The 19,334-nt window shown below is 39.7% G+C and overlaps 1 protein-coding gene across 1 annotated transcript in view; it reads left to right on the forward strand.

The window, feature by feature from the left end:
• The window catches only part of MED27 (mediator complex subunit 27), an 84,835-nt gene that overhangs the window by 51,182 nt on the left and 14,319 nt on the right, over window positions 1-19,334 (forward strand). The window contains exons 4-5 of the mRNA XM_030961260.1: window positions 5,604-5,697; window positions 15,881-15,988. Coding sequence (XP_030817120.1) covers window positions 5,604-5,697; window positions 15,881-15,988 — 202 coding nt within the window. The remainder of the gene's footprint in view (window positions 1-5,603; window positions 5,698-15,880; window positions 15,989-19,334) is intronic.

The raw sequence follows: 19,334 nt of genomic DNA on the forward strand, positions 1-19,334 counted from the left end.
ACAAGAGGACGGTGTTAACAACTGTATGAGAAAACAGCCTGGCAAGGAGACTCATAGCTGGAGGAGAAGTTGCTCAAAACAAGAGAATTTAGTACAGGAGCCAGGAAACCGCGAGCATTTCATAGAGGTTCTGCAGAAGTGAAAAGCAAGAGCCTGTGTTAACAATAATTTTAAAAAAAACCAACAGAACCTGTAGAATCTGGGAGAGGAGACAGAGACTTCCAGGATTGTTGTACAGATGTCAGGGATGGTGCCAGCTGTCTAATTTAGTCCTGAGACGTGAAGTCGCTCTCTCAGCGTGAGTGGTGTTGGATTTCTTTTCACGCTCTTCATTGCCTATCCGAGCAGGAAGTGTCATCTCACCAGAGCTGGCAGAGGTCACTGTTTTAATAACTGTTGTTAATTGATGCTTCTGAAAAGCTTTCTATCAACTTGAATTTGCTACCTGCAGAGACTTGCCTAGCAGGTAGCTGAATCAAATTAAAACTTAAATTCCATGATGAATAAATCACACTAGACCTGTGATTACTCTCTATGTGTTAAAATATACTATTTTTCAGACAGCCTGCCTGAAAACTATTAAATCTCTTTGTAAGTCTATAATATTTTAAATTCTGCTGCTGCTAAAATGTTTAAGTTGTATATTGAGTCTTGGTTCTGCCAAACATAGCTGTTCCATAGGTCTTGGAATGAGTGCAGGCAAACACTGTCCCCCAATGCCTCCATCAACCAACCCAACATGTGCAGCAGGGCCAGCTCATGCTTCTGAAATATCACACATGTGAAAAGAAATTATTAACTGGGTTGAAAATATTAACTGAAAGCCGAAAAAAAAAAAAATCTGTGAGCAAGTAAATACTGTGCTAGTGAGAGGATGTGTGGAGAGTTTCCCCTGTTGCTCTCCAAAATATCATGAATCCAGATTTGACAGAATTGTAGAGTTTATTTTTGTCTTATATGTGGTGTTTTCTGCTAAGTGTATAGGAAAGATTAACTTTTTTCATGTTACAAATGGGTATTTTTATACCTTTTCTCTTTATCTCCATCTTCCCAAGATCACTTAGCAAAATTTTATTTCTTCCAAAAGAAAATTATTATTAACACCTATATTTCTAATTTTTAAATTGTTGTATTGGGTGGAAAAAAAGAACAGCATGCAAGTGAAACACTGTGTGGGAAAAATGCTATTTAAGTCTTGTCTAAGCTGTTAAACATCACACTAACACTGGATTGCTGGATGTAATCCAGTAAAAATAAAAAAAATCAAAAAGAGAGGTCACATTTGAGAGTGAAGCCATCTGTCCAGTGTGGAATTGAAAGGCATTTATAATGAATTACTTTCCTATATTGCTGTCTTTTGGGGGGCCTTTATGTGAATCAAAGAGATGGTACAAGACCATTTATCTACAAAAATGGTTCCTGAATTATTTCTACATTGTCAACCTGATGTTTTAGCATGAAACTTCTCAGTGAGTGTTTTGCATAGATAATTAGGCCTTTCTAAACAATATTTTCTAACTGGCTTCAAAGGTGTCTTCTGCATATCCCAGGCATTGTTTCTCTAATAGGGACTAAAGAATTTATGTGTACACTTACTGGGAAAATAGCAGAGAGATATTTCAACTAATATCTTTATTACTTTATTCTAGTTTTTTTCCTGTATGTTCATAACAAGGCTTCATTTGAAGTGTAATATTTTGAATTAATTTTAGTCATTGCTGATGTTCACGAAGTAGATTTGTTTTGACTTTTTTAGTATTAATCTGGCATGTTTGTGGAAAAAATAACTCTTCTACATTAAAATAAAAATACTGATTTATAGTGTTGACAGCCTTTGAGATCATCTGATGGACTGGCTGGCTCTGCACATTCAGATGCAAACCCCTGAATGACAATATCAGCATTTTTTTAATGTAAAGATTTTGTATCTAAAATACAATTTTAATACCTCCTGAAAAATCATAAACTTGTGTCATGAAGGAAAGAAGAAGAAAAAAATGGGATGAGAAAGTTGGTACAAACCTTCTGTTGAAGATGTTTTGAAAATTTCCTCCCATACCAGTAAAATTACACTGGGGAAATTGTTTTAGTACTTGATGAGGTGTAATGAGGTGAAGACCTGTTGGTTGAGTCTGTTCTTTTCTGAGTAGGATGTTCAGGGATCTGGATTAGGAGGCACTTACGGATCTGGATTAGGCTGCAGGTGTTGATGAAGTTACTTAAAGTCTTTTTGCATATATTAGGACTTACTCAGGATATTGCAATGAGAAGTTGTTAAATGTTTTTGAGACCTAGGATAGTTCATAATATGAAATTCTGTCTATAAAGAGTTAAAACTCTGTGCCGTAAAATGGGGATTATTGGGTACTATCTTTTGCAGTCCGGCTTCAGACCTTTTTGAACAACCTTTGCATGCCGGGGAAGCAATAGGGAATTTGTCTAGACACACTCTTCAGCCCTTTGTAGGTGGAACAATGCCTGTTCTAGGACATGAAATTCCAGCTTGTATTTAATTCTGAGAATTCCATTAATTTCTTAAGATTAAAATAAGCCAAATGTCTGGACAAATCTATTGCCATTTGCTTTTCCCTACTTTGTGTTATTTCTTCTGGGTTTGTAAATGCTCCTTCCAACCATCATTTGTATGTAGGAGAAAACTGAGATGTGCAGAGGACGTCAGAAGTGCTTTTTGGCTAAGTAAAATTAGACTTTTCTCCATCCTCAAGTGCTTTGCTTCTCTGAGACTGGGCAAGAGGTTCTGTAACATAAATAGGAACTATGGTATTTTTGAGCTAAAACTGGACAGAGATGTGTAAATTTTGTAAGTACGCATTTTGGCAGTAAATGTCGGTATTTCAGTTCTACAAAATAAGTTCCAGACAGCAGCTTTTTCTCTGACCCTCTTTCCAAGTGCCTTGGGAGTGCACTTTATCTCTTTAACATGTGTTCCTCAGTTTTCTCTGAAGCCATCACAAGTTACACTTTTACATTACTTCACTGCACCTGATTTCTCATGTCCATCCCTTCGTAAGATATTTTACCAAATGTCCTCTCAGAAGGGTAAATCTACAGAATTTTGCCTTAGATCAGGTTGTTTGTCATTTTGTATTTGATACAATACATAAACCAGTCAGACTAATTGAGTAAGTATATATGTATTTTTGGAAGAATCTTTGTTCTGATGAGTGCTCAGGAAAGCCTGGTGACAACTTGAAAAAAGGCATGGAGGCACAAAACAATGCTGCACACATCAGTGCATTTTCTCCTGTTGGTCTGGGATCTTCTTTGACATCCCATTGATGGAGAAGAAAAGGAAAAGACACTCCCTGTGTGATGGTCCTGACAGAGCTGCCAAAGTAAAACATCACATTTCCTGGAGCACATGGTTTTCTTTCTTCTGTCAACTGATCTGTTAAAAGTGGTACAAAATTAACAGGCATCTAAGCCCAAAAAGTCACAGTAACTCACCTTTAAGTGCTTTCAGAAGGAAATTAGGAGATTTCTACTTTGCTGTATGTGTGATTTCATTTAAAGGGAAGATTCCACAGCCCTGTGAATTCCCTGCTCTGCCTTACACTGCTCATGTACTACAAGGTGACAGTTGGGTTTGAGTCAGATTTTAAGCCTCGTGGTCAAGACAAGTTTTACATTTAAAAATAATCTTATCTAAGAAAGACTTTGAAGAATTGATTACCTCAAGCCAGCCTGGATCCCATTTTCAGAGGATGAGTGTACATGTCCACTGGGATTTTCAGAAGGACGTAAGAAGATTAAGTGCCCACGTCCAACTGTTGTTCACATGATTTAAAATTACTTGAATTTTCCTTCCTTAATGCATTGACTATGCCATTGTCTTGTTTTCTACAACTTCTTATTTTGTTTGTTTTAACTTCTTATTGCCTAAAGCTTGGCAAATTGCAAAACTTAAATTTAACTTATGCACAAATCTGCATCACGATGTGTTCAGAACCACAGAATCTCTCCTTGCCTGTACCACAGCCAGTCATCCCTGGTCCCCCACAAGCAAGAGATTAATTTATTTGCAGAGCCTGGAGTAATGGCATTTATGAAGCAGTATAAACTCTCCTGCTGGATAAAATCAGCCTTGGATTCAGCAGTGTTTGAAATGAGCTGGGTTTGTGCTGTCCCTGTGTGGTTGATTCCTCCTGGAGCAGTGGCTGATGTGCCTCCTCTTTCCCAGTGCTGAGGAAGTTCTTGGCTTTTGGATGGTTTTGGTTTTTCTTATCAGCAGCAAGTGTTAAGGAGTCGTTGCAGTCAATGGGGGAACTTTTTTCTGCACAATGACAAGTGTGGATTAAGGTTGTTGTCCAAAATTGTCGTAACTCGTCTCATTCTTTGGTTACTTTTAAGAGCTGACTTTACCAGCTGAGGAGGTGTAGCTTTCCTGATTCGGTTTTATTTTTTTCTGATTGTTTTAATCATTTGCAAAGTAGTAATTAGAGCATAGCACCTCATTGTTGTTCAGGAGGTTTTAGCAATAACATTAGAAATTAATTACTTTGAAGAGCAAGAATTCAACATTTTTTTGCCTTTGTTTAAGCAGATTAAAGGGAAATAATTAGCTTTTTTTTCTTTTTTCTTTTTTAGTTTTAATCTAACTCAGGCAACCAATTTTCCCAAAGTCTTTTTTTACAGAGCACATGTGTGGATTAGCATGAAAACAATTTTATTTACAAATTCATTCATGGATTTGCTCAAGTTGCAGAGTTTGTAAATGGGGACAGATCAGTTCACAGATGATACAGACTGTCCTGGGAACTCTGCTAAAGCAAATATTTGGATTTTAATGTGTCCAGAGGAGTGGCTGAAGTGGCATGTCCATGGCTTGGAGTGAAGTGTGCTGGGAAATGAAGGTCTCTGTAAGGCTCTTTTCAGTGTTAATGGAGGTCACTTCTTAATTTGATCCCAGGGAACAGGACAACTGTGTGCCAGCTCACCTTGGCCTGCAGAAACAGGGATTACACCCAGCAGAAAGGATGTTGTTTTACCTTTGTGTTTGATTGCTCCAGAGAAACATCTGGAATTTACCAGCCAATTTCAGAGTCACCGGTGCATGAAATAAATTGGAAAGATTCAGGGGAAAAAAAAACCACCCCTAAGAATCATCCAAAGACTTTGATAAAACCTTTATCTGTTAAGTTTATCAAAGAGAGAGTAAGGACATGACAGCCTGTGAATTCCTGCACTGGAGGAGTAATTGTAATCATGTGTCCTTCAACCCTCCTGAGGAGAAAGTATAGAAATACCATGGCAGGAGTTTGAAGCTGACAGATTTGGACTGAAATTTAAGAGTGCATGTTTTTAAGGGCAGAGTAATTGATTTTCAAAACAACTTGCAGAGGGCTTTGGTTTGTTTCCTCTTATCAACAACTTTTTGAATTATTGCTTGAATGTGGTTTTGAAAAATACGCAGCTATCAGAGAGAAATTGATCCAGGAAAGTCCCGTAAACAGGGTTAAAAAGGATAATTTCTAAAAGGATAATTGATAAAAAGGATAAATGTTTTTTAAAAGCACAGTTTGTATAATCTGAGTGTGTGAGAGAGCCCCTGTGTTGATGCTGCTGTGTGCTTTGGTTGGTAGGTACGTTGATGATGTGATCAGTCGGATTGACAGGATGTTCCCTGAAATGTCCATCCAGCTCTCCCGGCCAAATGGAACCTCTGCAATGCTTCTGGTAAGCTGAAACATTTAATCCCTCGAGTTTCTTTTCTTCACACGTTGAACTACTGTCCCAAAAATGCAGGGTATTAAAGATTTTTTTTTCCCCAGAAACATATCATTCTTCATTTCACAGCAATGCAGCATCTTTCTTGGTCTTAGGCAAATAAGTGATAAAAATAATTTCCCCTTTAAACAGAAGATCTGTTGCTTTATTGTTAAATGTGATTGTAGAAATAGCAGCACAAAACTCAAATACTCACTGTGGTTTTTGGCAGACTTGGCAATGAGTGAATCCTAATCATGATAATTAAGAAGGAAGAGAATGTTGTCAAGAAGAAAAGAAGAAGGAAGCCAATATGATTTAAATTTGTTCACATTGCTCTTGGGTCAGTGAATTTCTGTTATATGATGAAGTTAAGAATTTGCCTTTGAAGTAAATGAGCAGTAAAGGCTGGATTTGAGATAAACAAGTCCAATACATTCGACTTATTTCTGCCTGACCAAGCAGGATTTCATTGCAGAGGAGAACCTATTGTTCACATCCATTTTTACAGGCAGCTGTTGTGCTTACAGCAAAAGAAGTCTTCGAAGCTCTTAGACTTTAGGTGGAAGAGGACTCCATGGTGTGGCAGCTGGATGCTGATTTCCTTCTAGGGAAAGGCAGAAGTCACATATTTTGCCAAATTTTAAATAAAACTAGAAAATATACCACATGCACAGATGAAGAACTGAGGCCAGTTCAGTCTTTTCCATCTCACATTTCTCATGGAAATTTCCCTATAGCAACTATTGCTGTGATTATTTTTTATTTTTAAGTATTTTAATTGTATTTAGTTTTAATTAATCAACTGTCTAACATCTCATTATTAACTTTCTTTGAACAGCCACAAATTCTCAAGAGATTAACTGAGTCAGAGGTTAAAATAAACAGCTGGCATTAAAACATTTAATCTGCAATTGTTGGATTCACCAAGTGGAAAAATACATTCCAGAAAAGAATGGAATTCATCAGTGCAGTCTTAAGAAGTTATAAGTCTTAGAAGTTTTCGCATTTCCTCTTAAGCTGACTTTGTGTTTTATCTATTTTGCTGTAAAAAATGTCTGGTTTTGCTTCCTTACTTTGAAATGCTTTCCATTCTTCTGCAACCCTTCTTTGCACGCTGAAGTACCTTCCACTTTTGGTGGCTTTTTGAGGTGGTCAGGAAATAGATGATGTTTTTCAAGACTCAGGCACAATTAGGAAATAAGGTAAATTATCTTGGATGTGAGTGCCAAGGAACAAGGTTGGGTGGTAACTGAAGGAAGTGCCTTCCACCAGCAGCAGTAACAGAGTGAATTCCATGTGGCAGTTGGTCTCTAAATCAAGGACATTTTTGTTCCTACAAGATCCCAGCCCCATGTTGAACCAGTGGTGTGCATATTTTCCTTGGATCAGAGATCAAAAAGATTGTTTTTAAAGTATTTTTGTGTGTGATCTTGTGATGGGTTTATCATTTTTGCTTTTAGCCAGGTTTTCCCTCTTCCCCATCTGTCTCAGTTGATGTTGCCAATATGGCACTTTCCATCTGGCCCTGACTGCTACAAAAGCTTTTGCTGTTTTCAGCCACAGATCCTTCAGTGAAAAAGGTGCTGAGGGATGGGCAGTGTGAAGAGCACCTCCCCCAGAAGGAGGGAGCTTTCTTCAGCACTTGTGATTTCTCACTCTGAACTTAGCCCAAGCTACATCTGGAGCTGCTCCCCTGCTGCAGCGTGGTTTACCTCAGTGCCAAAGGCTCCAGATAATGCTCATTTTATCAAAATATTTCACAGCCAAACTGTTTGCCCAGAGTTAATTAACTAACTGTATAATCTCAACCATGCTCATCCTTGGACTGTTCCTAGCACACCTGGTGTCTTAGGAAGGTCCTTGATGCAAAGGTCTGTTTTTTATAGCATTTTTAAACAAAATTACTCCATCTACCAGAGAAAACCCCTGCATTCATCTTCAAAGGCACTGGTAAGCACTATACATATCTTAAAAATGTGTAAATGATTGGAGGGAGATGGGGAAAAAGGGGGAAAGGAGGTCTGGGAGACTCTTTGAAACTCAAGAAACGTTGGGGCCTTTGCCAGACAAATTATCTTTAGGAAAAAGACCCAGGAGAGGAATTTTCAGCCCCAGACTCTGCAACTTCATGTGCCCGTGGAAATCTGTTGATGTCCTTAGCTGTAGAGGTGGGACTTGCACCACCAAGATTCATCTGGTGCTTCAAGGAGATGTCTTTCTCTTCAAGAAGAGCAGGGAGCAGCTGGAGAGAGTCCTGTGAGGGCACCCAGAGGATTTGGGGCTGGAGCAGCTCTCTGGTGAGGAGACACTGCTGAGCTGGGCTGGGTCAGTCTGGAGAAGGGAAGGCTGAGAGGAGATCTCAGCAATCCATGTCCATCATCTCCAGGAGGTGTAAAGTCAGTGCCAGACTCTTCTCTTGAGTGGTGCTCAGTGACAAGAGAAGGAGTCACAGCCATAAAATAAAAGAAACCACAAAAAGTTGCACTTCAGCATGAGGAAGAACCCTGAGATGAGCTCCCCTGGTTAGGGCATGGTGCCAGTGGTGCCAGGTTTGTGGGTTTGATCTCCTTGTGGGCCATTCCCAGTCATCCTTGTGGGTCCCTTCCAACTCAGAATATTCTGTGATAAACTTCTTTCCATGGATGGTGGCAGAGCTGTGGAAGAGGAACCCAGGGAGGGTGTGGAGTCTCCCTCTCTGGAGACATTCCAACCCCCCCTGGGTGTGTTCCTGTGTCACCTGCTCCAGGATGAGATAACTCCAGAAGTCCCTTCCAACCCCAACAATTCTGGAATTCTGGAATAATTAGGAGCTGTATGAGCCTGTTGGTCAGGCTCTGCTGGCAAATAACCCTCGTGCTCAGCTGGGCTCTCCCTGACAGAATCTGCAAATTCCTGTGAGAAAAATGAACTGCTGCCTCCAGACAATGAGGAGGTTTTTTATGCTTCAGATTTATACACAGCAATTGTACCTCATTAGTCTGGATTTATGCTACACAGGCCAAACACATAAATAATTGAAACCTTTCAGAGCTGTGTGAGATCCTCAGCTGATTTTAAAAGCAGTTTATTGTTGCATTTCAAGGTGCTGTTTAATCCCAGTCTTCACCAGTGATTTTTCAATTAATCTTTTAATAGCACTATGTAGAAAATAGACTAAACATAGAATTATATCAGCTCTAATAACTGTGTAATGCAAAATTAATTTCCAGCAGCAGCACAGGGAAATGTGGACTCCTTAAGGTTTTTTGTGAGATTTTCTTGGTCAAATGCCAGAAATTATAAATAGATAAACGTTATCTTGTGTATTCAGAAAACATTAACTAATTTTTCATGAATGAAAATACCTATTTTTTTTCTTGAATGATAAGTCATATCCTAGATAGATTCTTTTTCCTACTATAATAATCAAATTATTTTGTGATTGTTTCACATACCTTGTTTCCATTATCAAAATCCAGAATATTTTTGTGTGAAACAAATCCTGTGTACAATTTATTCATTAATAACAGAAAGATTTTAGAAGGCAGTAAACTTCAGCCCTACTTTTCCAGCTGAGAAATCTGAGTTCCTTAGCATCATGTACCCAGCCAGTCCTGCTTGGAGAAGCAGATTATTTTCTTATCTACATCTGGGAACTACTTTGTCTTTAAATTCTTTTTATCCCCAATATTTGTAAAGAACTACTACAGAAATTGCAAGCACTGGTAAATATTTTTGCAGGTAATGGAACCGTTTTCCGTAATTTGTGTTTCTAAAGCATAATTATATGTATAAGTAACTTCCAACCCAAAAAACTGAATTGTTTCTGCCAAACTCAGGTCAGAAATAATGATTTTTTTCTTTCCAGGTTATCTTACAAATTTTTGCTTTTAAATTAATTTTTTATAAATTTATACTGCTGCCTAGATTTTTAATAGATCTGTCATATAAAAATATGAAGCAGGTTTTTACAGAGTTATATTCATTCTCCTTAAAACCAGACACATTTGCATTTGAACTTTCAGATCTTGTTCCCAGCATTTGCAGCAGGCTGATTGTGTGGCAGTGAGTTGTATTAATTGCAAATAGGCCAGACATCTGTTCCTTGAAACTGAATAATTCCTTGTGTCTCATTGTTGTTTATTAGTGTTTTACATAAAACCATTATTATTTTTGTTGGGAAAATGCATGCTGAAATTTATTATTTGCCCATTAAGAAAGGCACCAGACTGATTCCTGTGCATGAGACTCTGATGTTGGAGACCTGGGAGGAATGGGGAGGAGTTTGCAAAGTGATTTAAAGTCAGTATCGATGCTGTATTGATTGGAAACAATTCAGTGCTGTTATTTCTAAAACAATTTCATATTTCCAAAGTGCTTTGCAGTGTAAACCTTCCTTCCTTGTTCCCTCTTGGGTGGTTTATCAGAAAACCAGTGCTCAGGGATAAAAGCAGGCAGTTCATGGGAGGGATGTAGCTCTGCTGGTCACCTTTGGTGGCTTGGGCACCTGATTTTTAGGGCTGTAGGATGAATATTTATTTGGGGATTTACTGCCTTGGAGGCAGTAGCTTGGTTTTGCTGTTGAAGGGAACTCCTGGGATGGTGTTTAAGGAATCACTGCTGAGCTCACAGTGGGACTCGTGACTGCACACTTTGTGCCTTAAGATGGAGGACCAGCATTTAAAAAGCATTAAAATGCTGGCATTATTTGAGAACCAGCATTTAAAAAGCATTAAAATCAGCATTTAAGGGGCATTAAGTCAGTGTTTGAGGTAACATGGGCAGGGGAAGGATGTCTTGAATTAACAAAGTACGTGAGCAAGGGTTGGCGAGTAAATTGGAAAGTGTTCTCTGCTTGTCTAATGAAGAATGAGGAAGATGAGGAAGAGTCCTTTCCATTGGAAAAAGGGAACAAGAATTAAAAAAAAGTAGATAAAGACTTGTGCGAAATGTCCTCAGCTTTGCTCCTTCCACAGGGTTACTGTTCCCAAAGCTCTCAGGTGTGTATTGATATTCCCATAGATTTATATTGTGGAAGATCACACATCATTTTCATCCTTGTAAAATTCCTGGTGTGCTTTAATTTCGAAAGGAAAAAAGAGACAAAATCCATTTCATCTTCTCTAGCAATGCTGGACTGGAGTGAGTGTTCCCTAAGTGTGACTGGCCACTGGCAAAATCTGTCCTTGAACCTTCGAACAAAATTCCTGTGCCAGTTTTTTTGCCTTATTAAGAGAAATGGGAATGTTAGTGAGGGAAAAGAGCCAGCTCATCCTTCATATGGTGGGAGCATTTAAAGTTCTTCATTTATGTTGACTTTTTATCAGGCACTATTGCAATTAGGTTAGACTAATGAAAGGTAAATTCCAGCCCTTGCATAAAAAAAGAAATCCTTGTAAAGAACCTAATTAGTATGTTTGTTTATTTAGACTCTAATGGCTTAATTGCATCTTATCTTGCTATTTACAAATAGGCATCATTAAAGAATAATGAGCATGTGAGGGAAAAAGCAGCCATACCAGCAGCAGATGAGACATAAAAAATGAGAGGAAAAAAATCTAGTTGAAAGTCTGTGTGTTGGTTCTTTTCTTTTTAACTTTATTTTTAATGCAAAACCTTTTTTTTCCCAGCATATATAAATACAATTTCCATGCATTGTACTGATTAGTAAGAAGGATCTGTGAGTGGGAGGCTGAGCTTATGGCTGGTTCCAAGGCAAGGAGCAGGTGTCTGGCCTTTTGCTGGAAATCTGTAGCTTGGTTACATGTCTGGTTGGATGTTGCCTTATTTCTGAGGTGAATAAAAACCACACACACACTTGTGCTCCTTTTTATAGAAGTGGGGAGGTGCCCATGTTAACTGAAAATAATGTTTTCTTTCTTTTAGCTCTGCATTGCAGAGCATCTGCAGCTCAAATCAGCAGCAAATTCCCTGGAATGCTGAGGGGAAATCTGCAGCTTTGGGAATTTTTCATTTCACAAAGTATGGCCAGCTCACTGTTGTCAGCATACATTTTCCTGATATCAAACTTACATAAATGTTAAGAAAGAACATTTGTTAATGTGTTGTTTAAATGGTTGATAAAAAGGCTTTTCACTTGATATTAGTTTCAGTGAGGAGGCAAAATTAAAGGGAGGAATTCAAACTGATTCCTCCAGGCAGAATTCTGGCATGGTAAATTGATTTTGATCCTCTTCATTTTGTAAACTCATGTGGACCCTGATTTTGACTTACTTGGAAAGGTACTTTCTTCTTTTATAATTATAACTGGTGTTAAATGGGAACTTTTTTTAGCAGTCTTACAAGAAATTATCTAAGTCATTCTCCCTGATTATTCTGTTTCCCCCTCTCCCTTTCTTGGCATACTGTGTCTGTCAGATGCTCCTTGAGATTTATCTTGGTGATAGACAAAATATTTTTAAAACTGGGATATTTCAAGAAGATTTTTATTTTATATGTCTTTGTCAGAAAAGCTGCATAATATTGCAGATTTCAATCAGCTGCCTGTCCTACCTTCTTCTTGGGCTTGCCATTTTAGGAAGCAGGGGATTTATGAATAACTTAACTGTCTGAATTTAGTATACTTTAGTTAAAAGGAAGTTAGAAGTATGTTGTTATTACACAGCCCAAAACAGAAGCTACAGAAGTATTTAACTTGCAGCTGTTCCATTTTCAGCTCGCAGAACTGTGGGGCATATTTTTTCATTCATATTAATTGAATTTTAAAGTGACCTTGTACATGTATTGATCTGAATTAAAATTTTCTACATCAAGGACGAGTTGGCATATATCCTTCAGGCAAAATATTAAAAAGCCAAGTGCTGTCTTAACAGGATATCGACAGGAGAAGTTGAAATTTAATAGGAAAACTTGGCTTAGAAGGGAAATTGTTGCCATTTTGTCACAATTGAAAGGTATCTTTTCTGAACTAGGAAAGAAATTTCTCTCAGTTGGTACCTGTGGAAATGCAGGGACATTTCAGTGCCCATTAAATTGGGACCATCTGGGTAAGTCTGGACCTCCAGGAGAGCCCCGCATTTTTGGAGCTTGGAGTAGAACTGTCAAATTACTGGTTTACCAAAGGCATTAGTGTTTTATTACATTCTTTCAGGTGATCTAGAGGGACACAGCTGCATGACTCTAAGTGTAAATTATGTTCCATACATAGATCTGTTCTGAACACGGCCTCCAAGCAGCCAAGTTGAGCAGGGATTGGAATAAAATGGTCTGCTGGAAAACATGATTTGTAAAATACAGCAGAGTTGAACAAAAACATTAAGCCCTGGAAATAGTTGATTACTGGAGGAAAAAAATAAAGGCTATTGCATTTGCTGTGTGTACAATATGGAATGTGCTTCACCCTGAAAATAGCTGTGGAGCAGAGTTGTGGCTTCCACGTCTCACAGCATCCTCCAGTCTGGTGACAGGCTGTTGTTCATTCTTTGTACTACTACCCTCATTCTTTCAGTGCTCTCAAAACGATGAACTGTAATTTCTCTGAGCTGCTCTTTTACAAAATTCCTGCTTCTGTCAGACTTGACTAATGATCCAGTCCTACAGAAATCATCTCAATGTCTCGATCTCTCTCCCAGCCAGAGTAAAATCTGCAGGAATCTCTTGTCAAAACAAGAGTGGTACAAAAGAGGGAAGTTTTTTGTTTCAGTACCAGAGCACTATGAGAGCTCATTCTGACAACCCAGCCCAAGTTTTGGATTTTCAGGGTGCCTGGGTGCCCCTGTAAAGGGGGAGTGCAGCTGTAGGACCTTTCTCAGGCAGCTCACTTGAGGTATCCAGCTAGGGCTGGGTTTCCACAGCTCCTTACACAGATGGGAGACAGGAATTTTGAATTTCTGTGGTCAGGCAAGTGGCTGATCAAGGTCCTGCCCTGGACATTGTGCAGGATGTGACATTTCAGTGCTGTGATGATTCTGGAAGTGGGGAGTGAACCACTGGAAGGGTGTGAAGTCAAATCACCTGGAAAAGGGCAGGGAGCTAATGCAGGAGCATCTGTGCAGGTGAATCGTGTGGGGAGGAGGTTTGAGGCCAGCAGTGAGTTCATTCCAGCAAGCTGGAGTGCCACACACAGGATTTTTCACTGTATTATGTTCCACTGTTCGCTCTGAGGATTTTCAGGAACATCCCACACAGGCTTCAGATCAACCTCAGATTTATTTCTACCTGGCAGCAATGGGAGGTGCTGTGAATGCACAATGGAAAGAGGAAGAGGAAAGAAGGGAGCATCAACTAAAGTGTGTGAAGGCAGTGGGGATAGGAAATATTATACAGAAAGCTGGGTCTGGGTGTTTGTAGGGCAGCCTTATCCTCCTTCCATTAAGATTTCTTTTTCTTTAAAATGTCTTTTTTCTTCCTTTTAATTTTGTTATGTTTGGTTGATGCCTAGTGTGAAGTTATAAATAAGAGTCTGTTCTCTCAGCAGACCAATATCCCACTGAAGTGCCAGTTTTAATAATGCAGAAAAATAAATTGAAAACTGTTAACTCTTAATGTCCTGGCAACTTTTCTCAAAGTTTATTCATTTCCTCCTCCTAGCAATTATGACAAAACTCTGTGATTCCAGTGGGTGATCAGCATCATAGCTTGGGCACCTCTGGGTAATGACTTTGCATTTCTAACTTAATTAATACAGTGCCAGGTACTGAAATAACTCTGCCAGTTTTTTGTATTTGAGGACCAACTAGATCTTGTTTAAGAATACCCTGGCAAGATACTGCATTTAAACCAAAATTCACAGCACAATGTGGTGTTTCCATACATGTTCATGGTTCCTGGTGTGTGCATGGCTCATGCCCTGATACAATTTCCTGTCCTTCAACCTTTTACACTTTTTTCTTCACAAATTACCCATTCTTCTGACCCACTTTTTATGTTCTTGCAGCATTATGCCTGGCAGCCTGTCTGCTTGATGGCTGTCATTGTCTCCCCTTCCTGTTCCCCTGTCTTTTCTCTTGCTGTGAATTTGTCCTGCCCTGTTATTCAGACTTTTCCCTGCTGGAGTTCTCCCTGTTCTGTGCCAAAGGTTTGGCATCAGTTCTGTCCAGGCTTTGTGGCTCTGTCCTGCTCTGTACTGATTAAATCAGCTCAGGCTGGGGCTGCTGGTGTTGGAACAAGGTGATGGGCAGCAGTCATTAACAGAAGTTACAAAGGAATAACATCCAACAGATCAATAAAGGTGCATATTGACTGGTTTCTTTAGGTGTGGATTTGTCTGCTGAGGTCAGCAGTAAAAACACATTTGTTTTAGTGGGTGTTAATCTTTACAGGATGAAATGTTGGAACACTGGCAGAAAATGAGCTGCTGCTGGTAGGGAAATATTAAAATGAGCTAATTGTTTCTTTTTTATCTCAGTTTTATGCTTTTGTGGGTGAGGAAAAACTCTCTAATAATCTCTGCATAACAAAATACAAAGACAAGATTCTTGTTAGACACACATCTTAACTGTATTGAAGTACAACTTCATCTTTGAAATGTAAATCGATTTTTAGATTAAAATGCCTTCATTATTGCATTTTTGTCAATAATACAATTTAGGCTTGTTTCTGTTGTTATACTCTGACTGACCCTCTATATTTTCCATTTATACTAGTTTTATTCTTTGCACTTTAACACTTTCACAGAAGGAAATGAAACCTTTGAAAATGTAACATTTTTACTTTAAGCTGTAGTTTCCTTTGAAATAATTTTACATTTTTATTGGACAGAAAATGTTTTCCATTAAACTCATGGTATGCTTTTACAAGCCAGCATTAGGAGAGTCCGATTCTTCTTTCAAATTGTTTGTCTCTAAGTGGACTTATATTGGAGAATATCAAATTCATTGAAAATAATCACATTTGCCCATTGTTTTTGACAAGTTATTGAGTTGTGGTGTTAATAAAATGGAGAGAATTGCTTGGCAGTGTCATGTCTGCACAAGGGAATTCTGTGAACTCATACATTTTCAGTTGCAAATGAATGTTTGTTTGTTCTGCACTTTGTAGCATCTCTCCTCCTCATAACACACACTGCTTTTAGATCTTTTATTTTGGTCTCTCTATAAAATATTGAAAACTGAAATTGCATCAACTTAAGCTGTTAACTCGCTGGTCTTACGAATCCAGACACCATCAGCTCACCCTGAGCCCGTTTGTGTCCCTGTCCTGCTCTTCCCAGGTGACCTTGGGGAAGGTGCTGAAGGTGATCGTGGTGATGAGGAGCCTCTTCATCGACCGCACCATTGTCAAGGGCTACAGCGAGAACGTCTACACTGAGGATGGCAAGGTGGGGCACTGGGGCACTCATAGGATGGGGCACTGGGGCATTCACAGGGTGGGACACTGGGGCATTCACAAGGTGCAGCACTGGGGCACTCACATCCCCTGAAAAATCTCTTCTGCAAGAGCAACAAGGGGTAGGATGGTGGGGACCGACGGAGACGAGAGATCTCTGCAGCCAGGTCGTAGAACTTGGGGTTTATTGCAAAGGGCCTGGGTGCAGGGCCCTGCTGGGAGCTGCCAGCCACAGAGAAGTAAAAGGAGTGGTAAAGATAGAAAAGGCAAGAGCATGGTAAAAATTATGAGAAAGTAAAACAGGTAAAGAGTAAAAGAGGATAAGAGAGCGAGGTTCCCATTACAATACAATAAATCTTCTGTGTTGAATATTCTAATTCTCACTAACCAATCTAGTACAAGATACAAATCCTATAGCATTTACATACAGCTTATAAGAATCATTACATTACCATACTGTGTTACATTTTAAACCCTAAAAACTCCTCTTTGGGCCCCTTCTGCCAAGCTGTAGGGTCTGCTCTGACCCTTGGGCCTGTCTGCAAGCAGAGGGTGTTGTTCCATCAAAAGGGGATCACCTTCAACTGGCCACACCATTGTTTTCCAGTTTTTCATTAACTAAGGTATCTCAAAGTTTGCTTTCATTTCAATCTCGCTTATAGTTTCTATATTCTCAAAATCTTTTGCCAGGCAATCATATTTATAAGGCTTTCCTGTTTCATCTTCCCCAAACCCTTCACCCAGGATTTTTCTCCTGGGAAGCTGAGAATCCTCAGAGAAAAAAGAAAACAAATTCATATCTCATTTGCTTCTCCTGTGTTGTGCTCACATGTGGAATGTGTTTGGAGATTGTTTACCCACAGGTGATTGTTTTGTTGGTTTCTGCTGTGGGTTGTTTTCACTCTTTGGCCAATCAGTGCCAAGCTGTGTCAGGACTCTGGAGAGAGTCGGGAGTTTTCATTATTATCTTTTTAGCATTGTGTAAGTATTCTTTAGTATAGTTTAGTATAGCATTCTTTAATATAATATAGTATCATAAAATAATAAATTAGCCTTCAAGAACATGGAATCAGATTCAGCATTCCTTCCTGCCACGAGGGGCTCTGCAAATACAATAGGTCACAGCCTCTCCAGCAGCACTGCACTTCATTTCCATATGTTTTCATGGCAGAAAACTGGGATCCCACTGCAGGCACACTGGAAATGCAAAACTGGCAAAAGACTTGGAATGTTTGCACAATGTTCCACTTTAAATCTGTCTTGTTTTGCTTGGGTTTTGCATCCCCAAATCTCTGAGTTCTTTCTAAGCTCTGAAGCCTTTGCTTGAATTTCTGATTTATCACCTTAGACCCCAGTTGCTGTGTTCATAGTGTCTGCTGAGAAAACATTTTTGCAGTGTACCAGCACATCAACAGCCCAAGGTTCAGCTTTCTCTCTTCTGAGAGCCATTGAGAAATCTTGGGCTGGTTTTTTTGGCTCGATAAACACAACAGAGAGGATCATTGGTAGGTGCTCCTCAAGAATTTGCTTGCCAGGAGCAGCACATCTTGAACAGCAGCTACTACAGCAAGTGTTACCTGTTTCCACAAGTGATTTATTTTGTGAACAGCTCACCCTGCTTGAACCCTGAGATTTCCTGTGCCTGCACACTCTCCATATGGCTCTCCTCAGCACATCAGGAGATGTTAACAGGACCTGACGGCCTTAGCTCAGCTCAGGTCTCTTTCCAGGGTGGAAGGGTCTCTGTTCCTGAGACATCCACCAGGACTCTCCATTCCAGTAACAGCACTAAATACCTCCATGTTTCACATTGTCTCTCTGGAGCTTTCTCTTCTGATTATGAAGCCTATTAAAATAAGAAGTTCATTATATCAAGATGAATATTTGGCACCCATAGGCCATGTTATAATGAGGTGAGACTTCTTTTCCTTTCAGAAGTGATAACTGTGTTTCAGCACACAGAAGCACGTTGTGTGCTGACCCAGAGTTCAGCAGCTCTGAGTCTGAACCTCTGTTCTCTGGGAAAGGCCAGGAGCTGAGCTGCTGAAGGAAATAGTGCAGCTCCATCTCCCAGGTGAGACATTCTTCCTCAAAGGGCGGAGGATTGCCCTAAGAAGTGGTAAAATAAAAATTGCTTAATTTTAATTTGCCTTTTTTCAGATAGGCAGGTTTAAATACCAGTTTGCCACAGAAGCAGCTGCTCTCTAGTCCCTGTATATTTGCATATAAATACAGAGCTCCAGCAGCAGCCCCTCTTCACCCCAAGTTCTGCATGGAAGTGAAATGATGGTCTGCTGAGAGAGCACTGACAGTGTGTGATGGATTCCCATGTCACACCTCATTTGGGTGTGCTCGTTTTCTCTGATGAATCCAGTTTCCTTTGAAGCTCCCTTGAAATACAATAATGCTATATATGCTGAAAAGCTAAGTAAGGAGTTCCTTTCTGAAACTCAGCATCTGGCACTGGGATTCTGTTGAGCTCAAGGTGAACTCTCCTGGGAGCTGCACATTGTTCCTCTGCCATCGTTTGCTGCCAGGGGACAGCAGGACTTGCCAAGGCCAGCTCTGGGCACGGGGCACTAACCTTTGCCTGCTGTCAGTGGGGAGCAGTTCTGCTCCTCCAGAGCATTGCTGTTAACACCTGGCTTATTTCTTGCTTTAAGCCAGTCTGCAGGGGAGTCTGTTCTCTACTCATTTAGCTTTGTGTCCAACCCTGGGCTGTGTGACTGCTCCTGCAAGGATGCACCAACCTGTGACCTTTACGTGGCACTTTGCTATTCCAGTGGGCATCCCAGAGATTTTGCAAACCTGAAGGTCTCTGTTTTAGGTATAAATAGGAACATTTCATTTGACTGAAGTAGAATTGCAGTTGGAGCCACTTAAATCATGAACAAATTTGGCTTGGAAGATTAAATAAATGCATAGTTTGCTGGTTTTGCCAACTGGAGCACATATTGACAAACAGTGAGCTCCTTTTTTTTTTGTCACTAATTAACTACTCTGGTAATTGGAGAATAAGAATTAAGATTGTGCTCTCACAATGATTTGCTTTCCTTATTGTGCCTGCTGGGAATGAGCGATTGCAGTCAGTTAGGAACAGAGTCCATTGCAATTCCTTCCCTGTCACAACAGATGCTGTTGGGAAGGTACTTCAGTGAGGCTTCTACACCATTCTGGCTTCTCAGTTGCTAGCCTGATAGCATGAAAAATGCACCAGCATTAAGGAGAAGCACACAAAAAAAGTAAGAAAAAGATCAGTGAGTATCATCCTTATTAAATAACAGAAATATGGAGAACCCTCAGGAACACAGTAGGCGGTGATAATTTTTCCAGGGAGC

Source organism: Camarhynchus parvulus, chromosome 17 (assembly GCF_901933205.1).
Source record: "Camarhynchus parvulus chromosome 17, STF_HiC, whole genome shotgun sequence".
Lineage (NCBI taxonomy): Eukaryota > Metazoa > Chordata > Aves > Passeriformes > Thraupidae > Camarhynchus > Camarhynchus parvulus.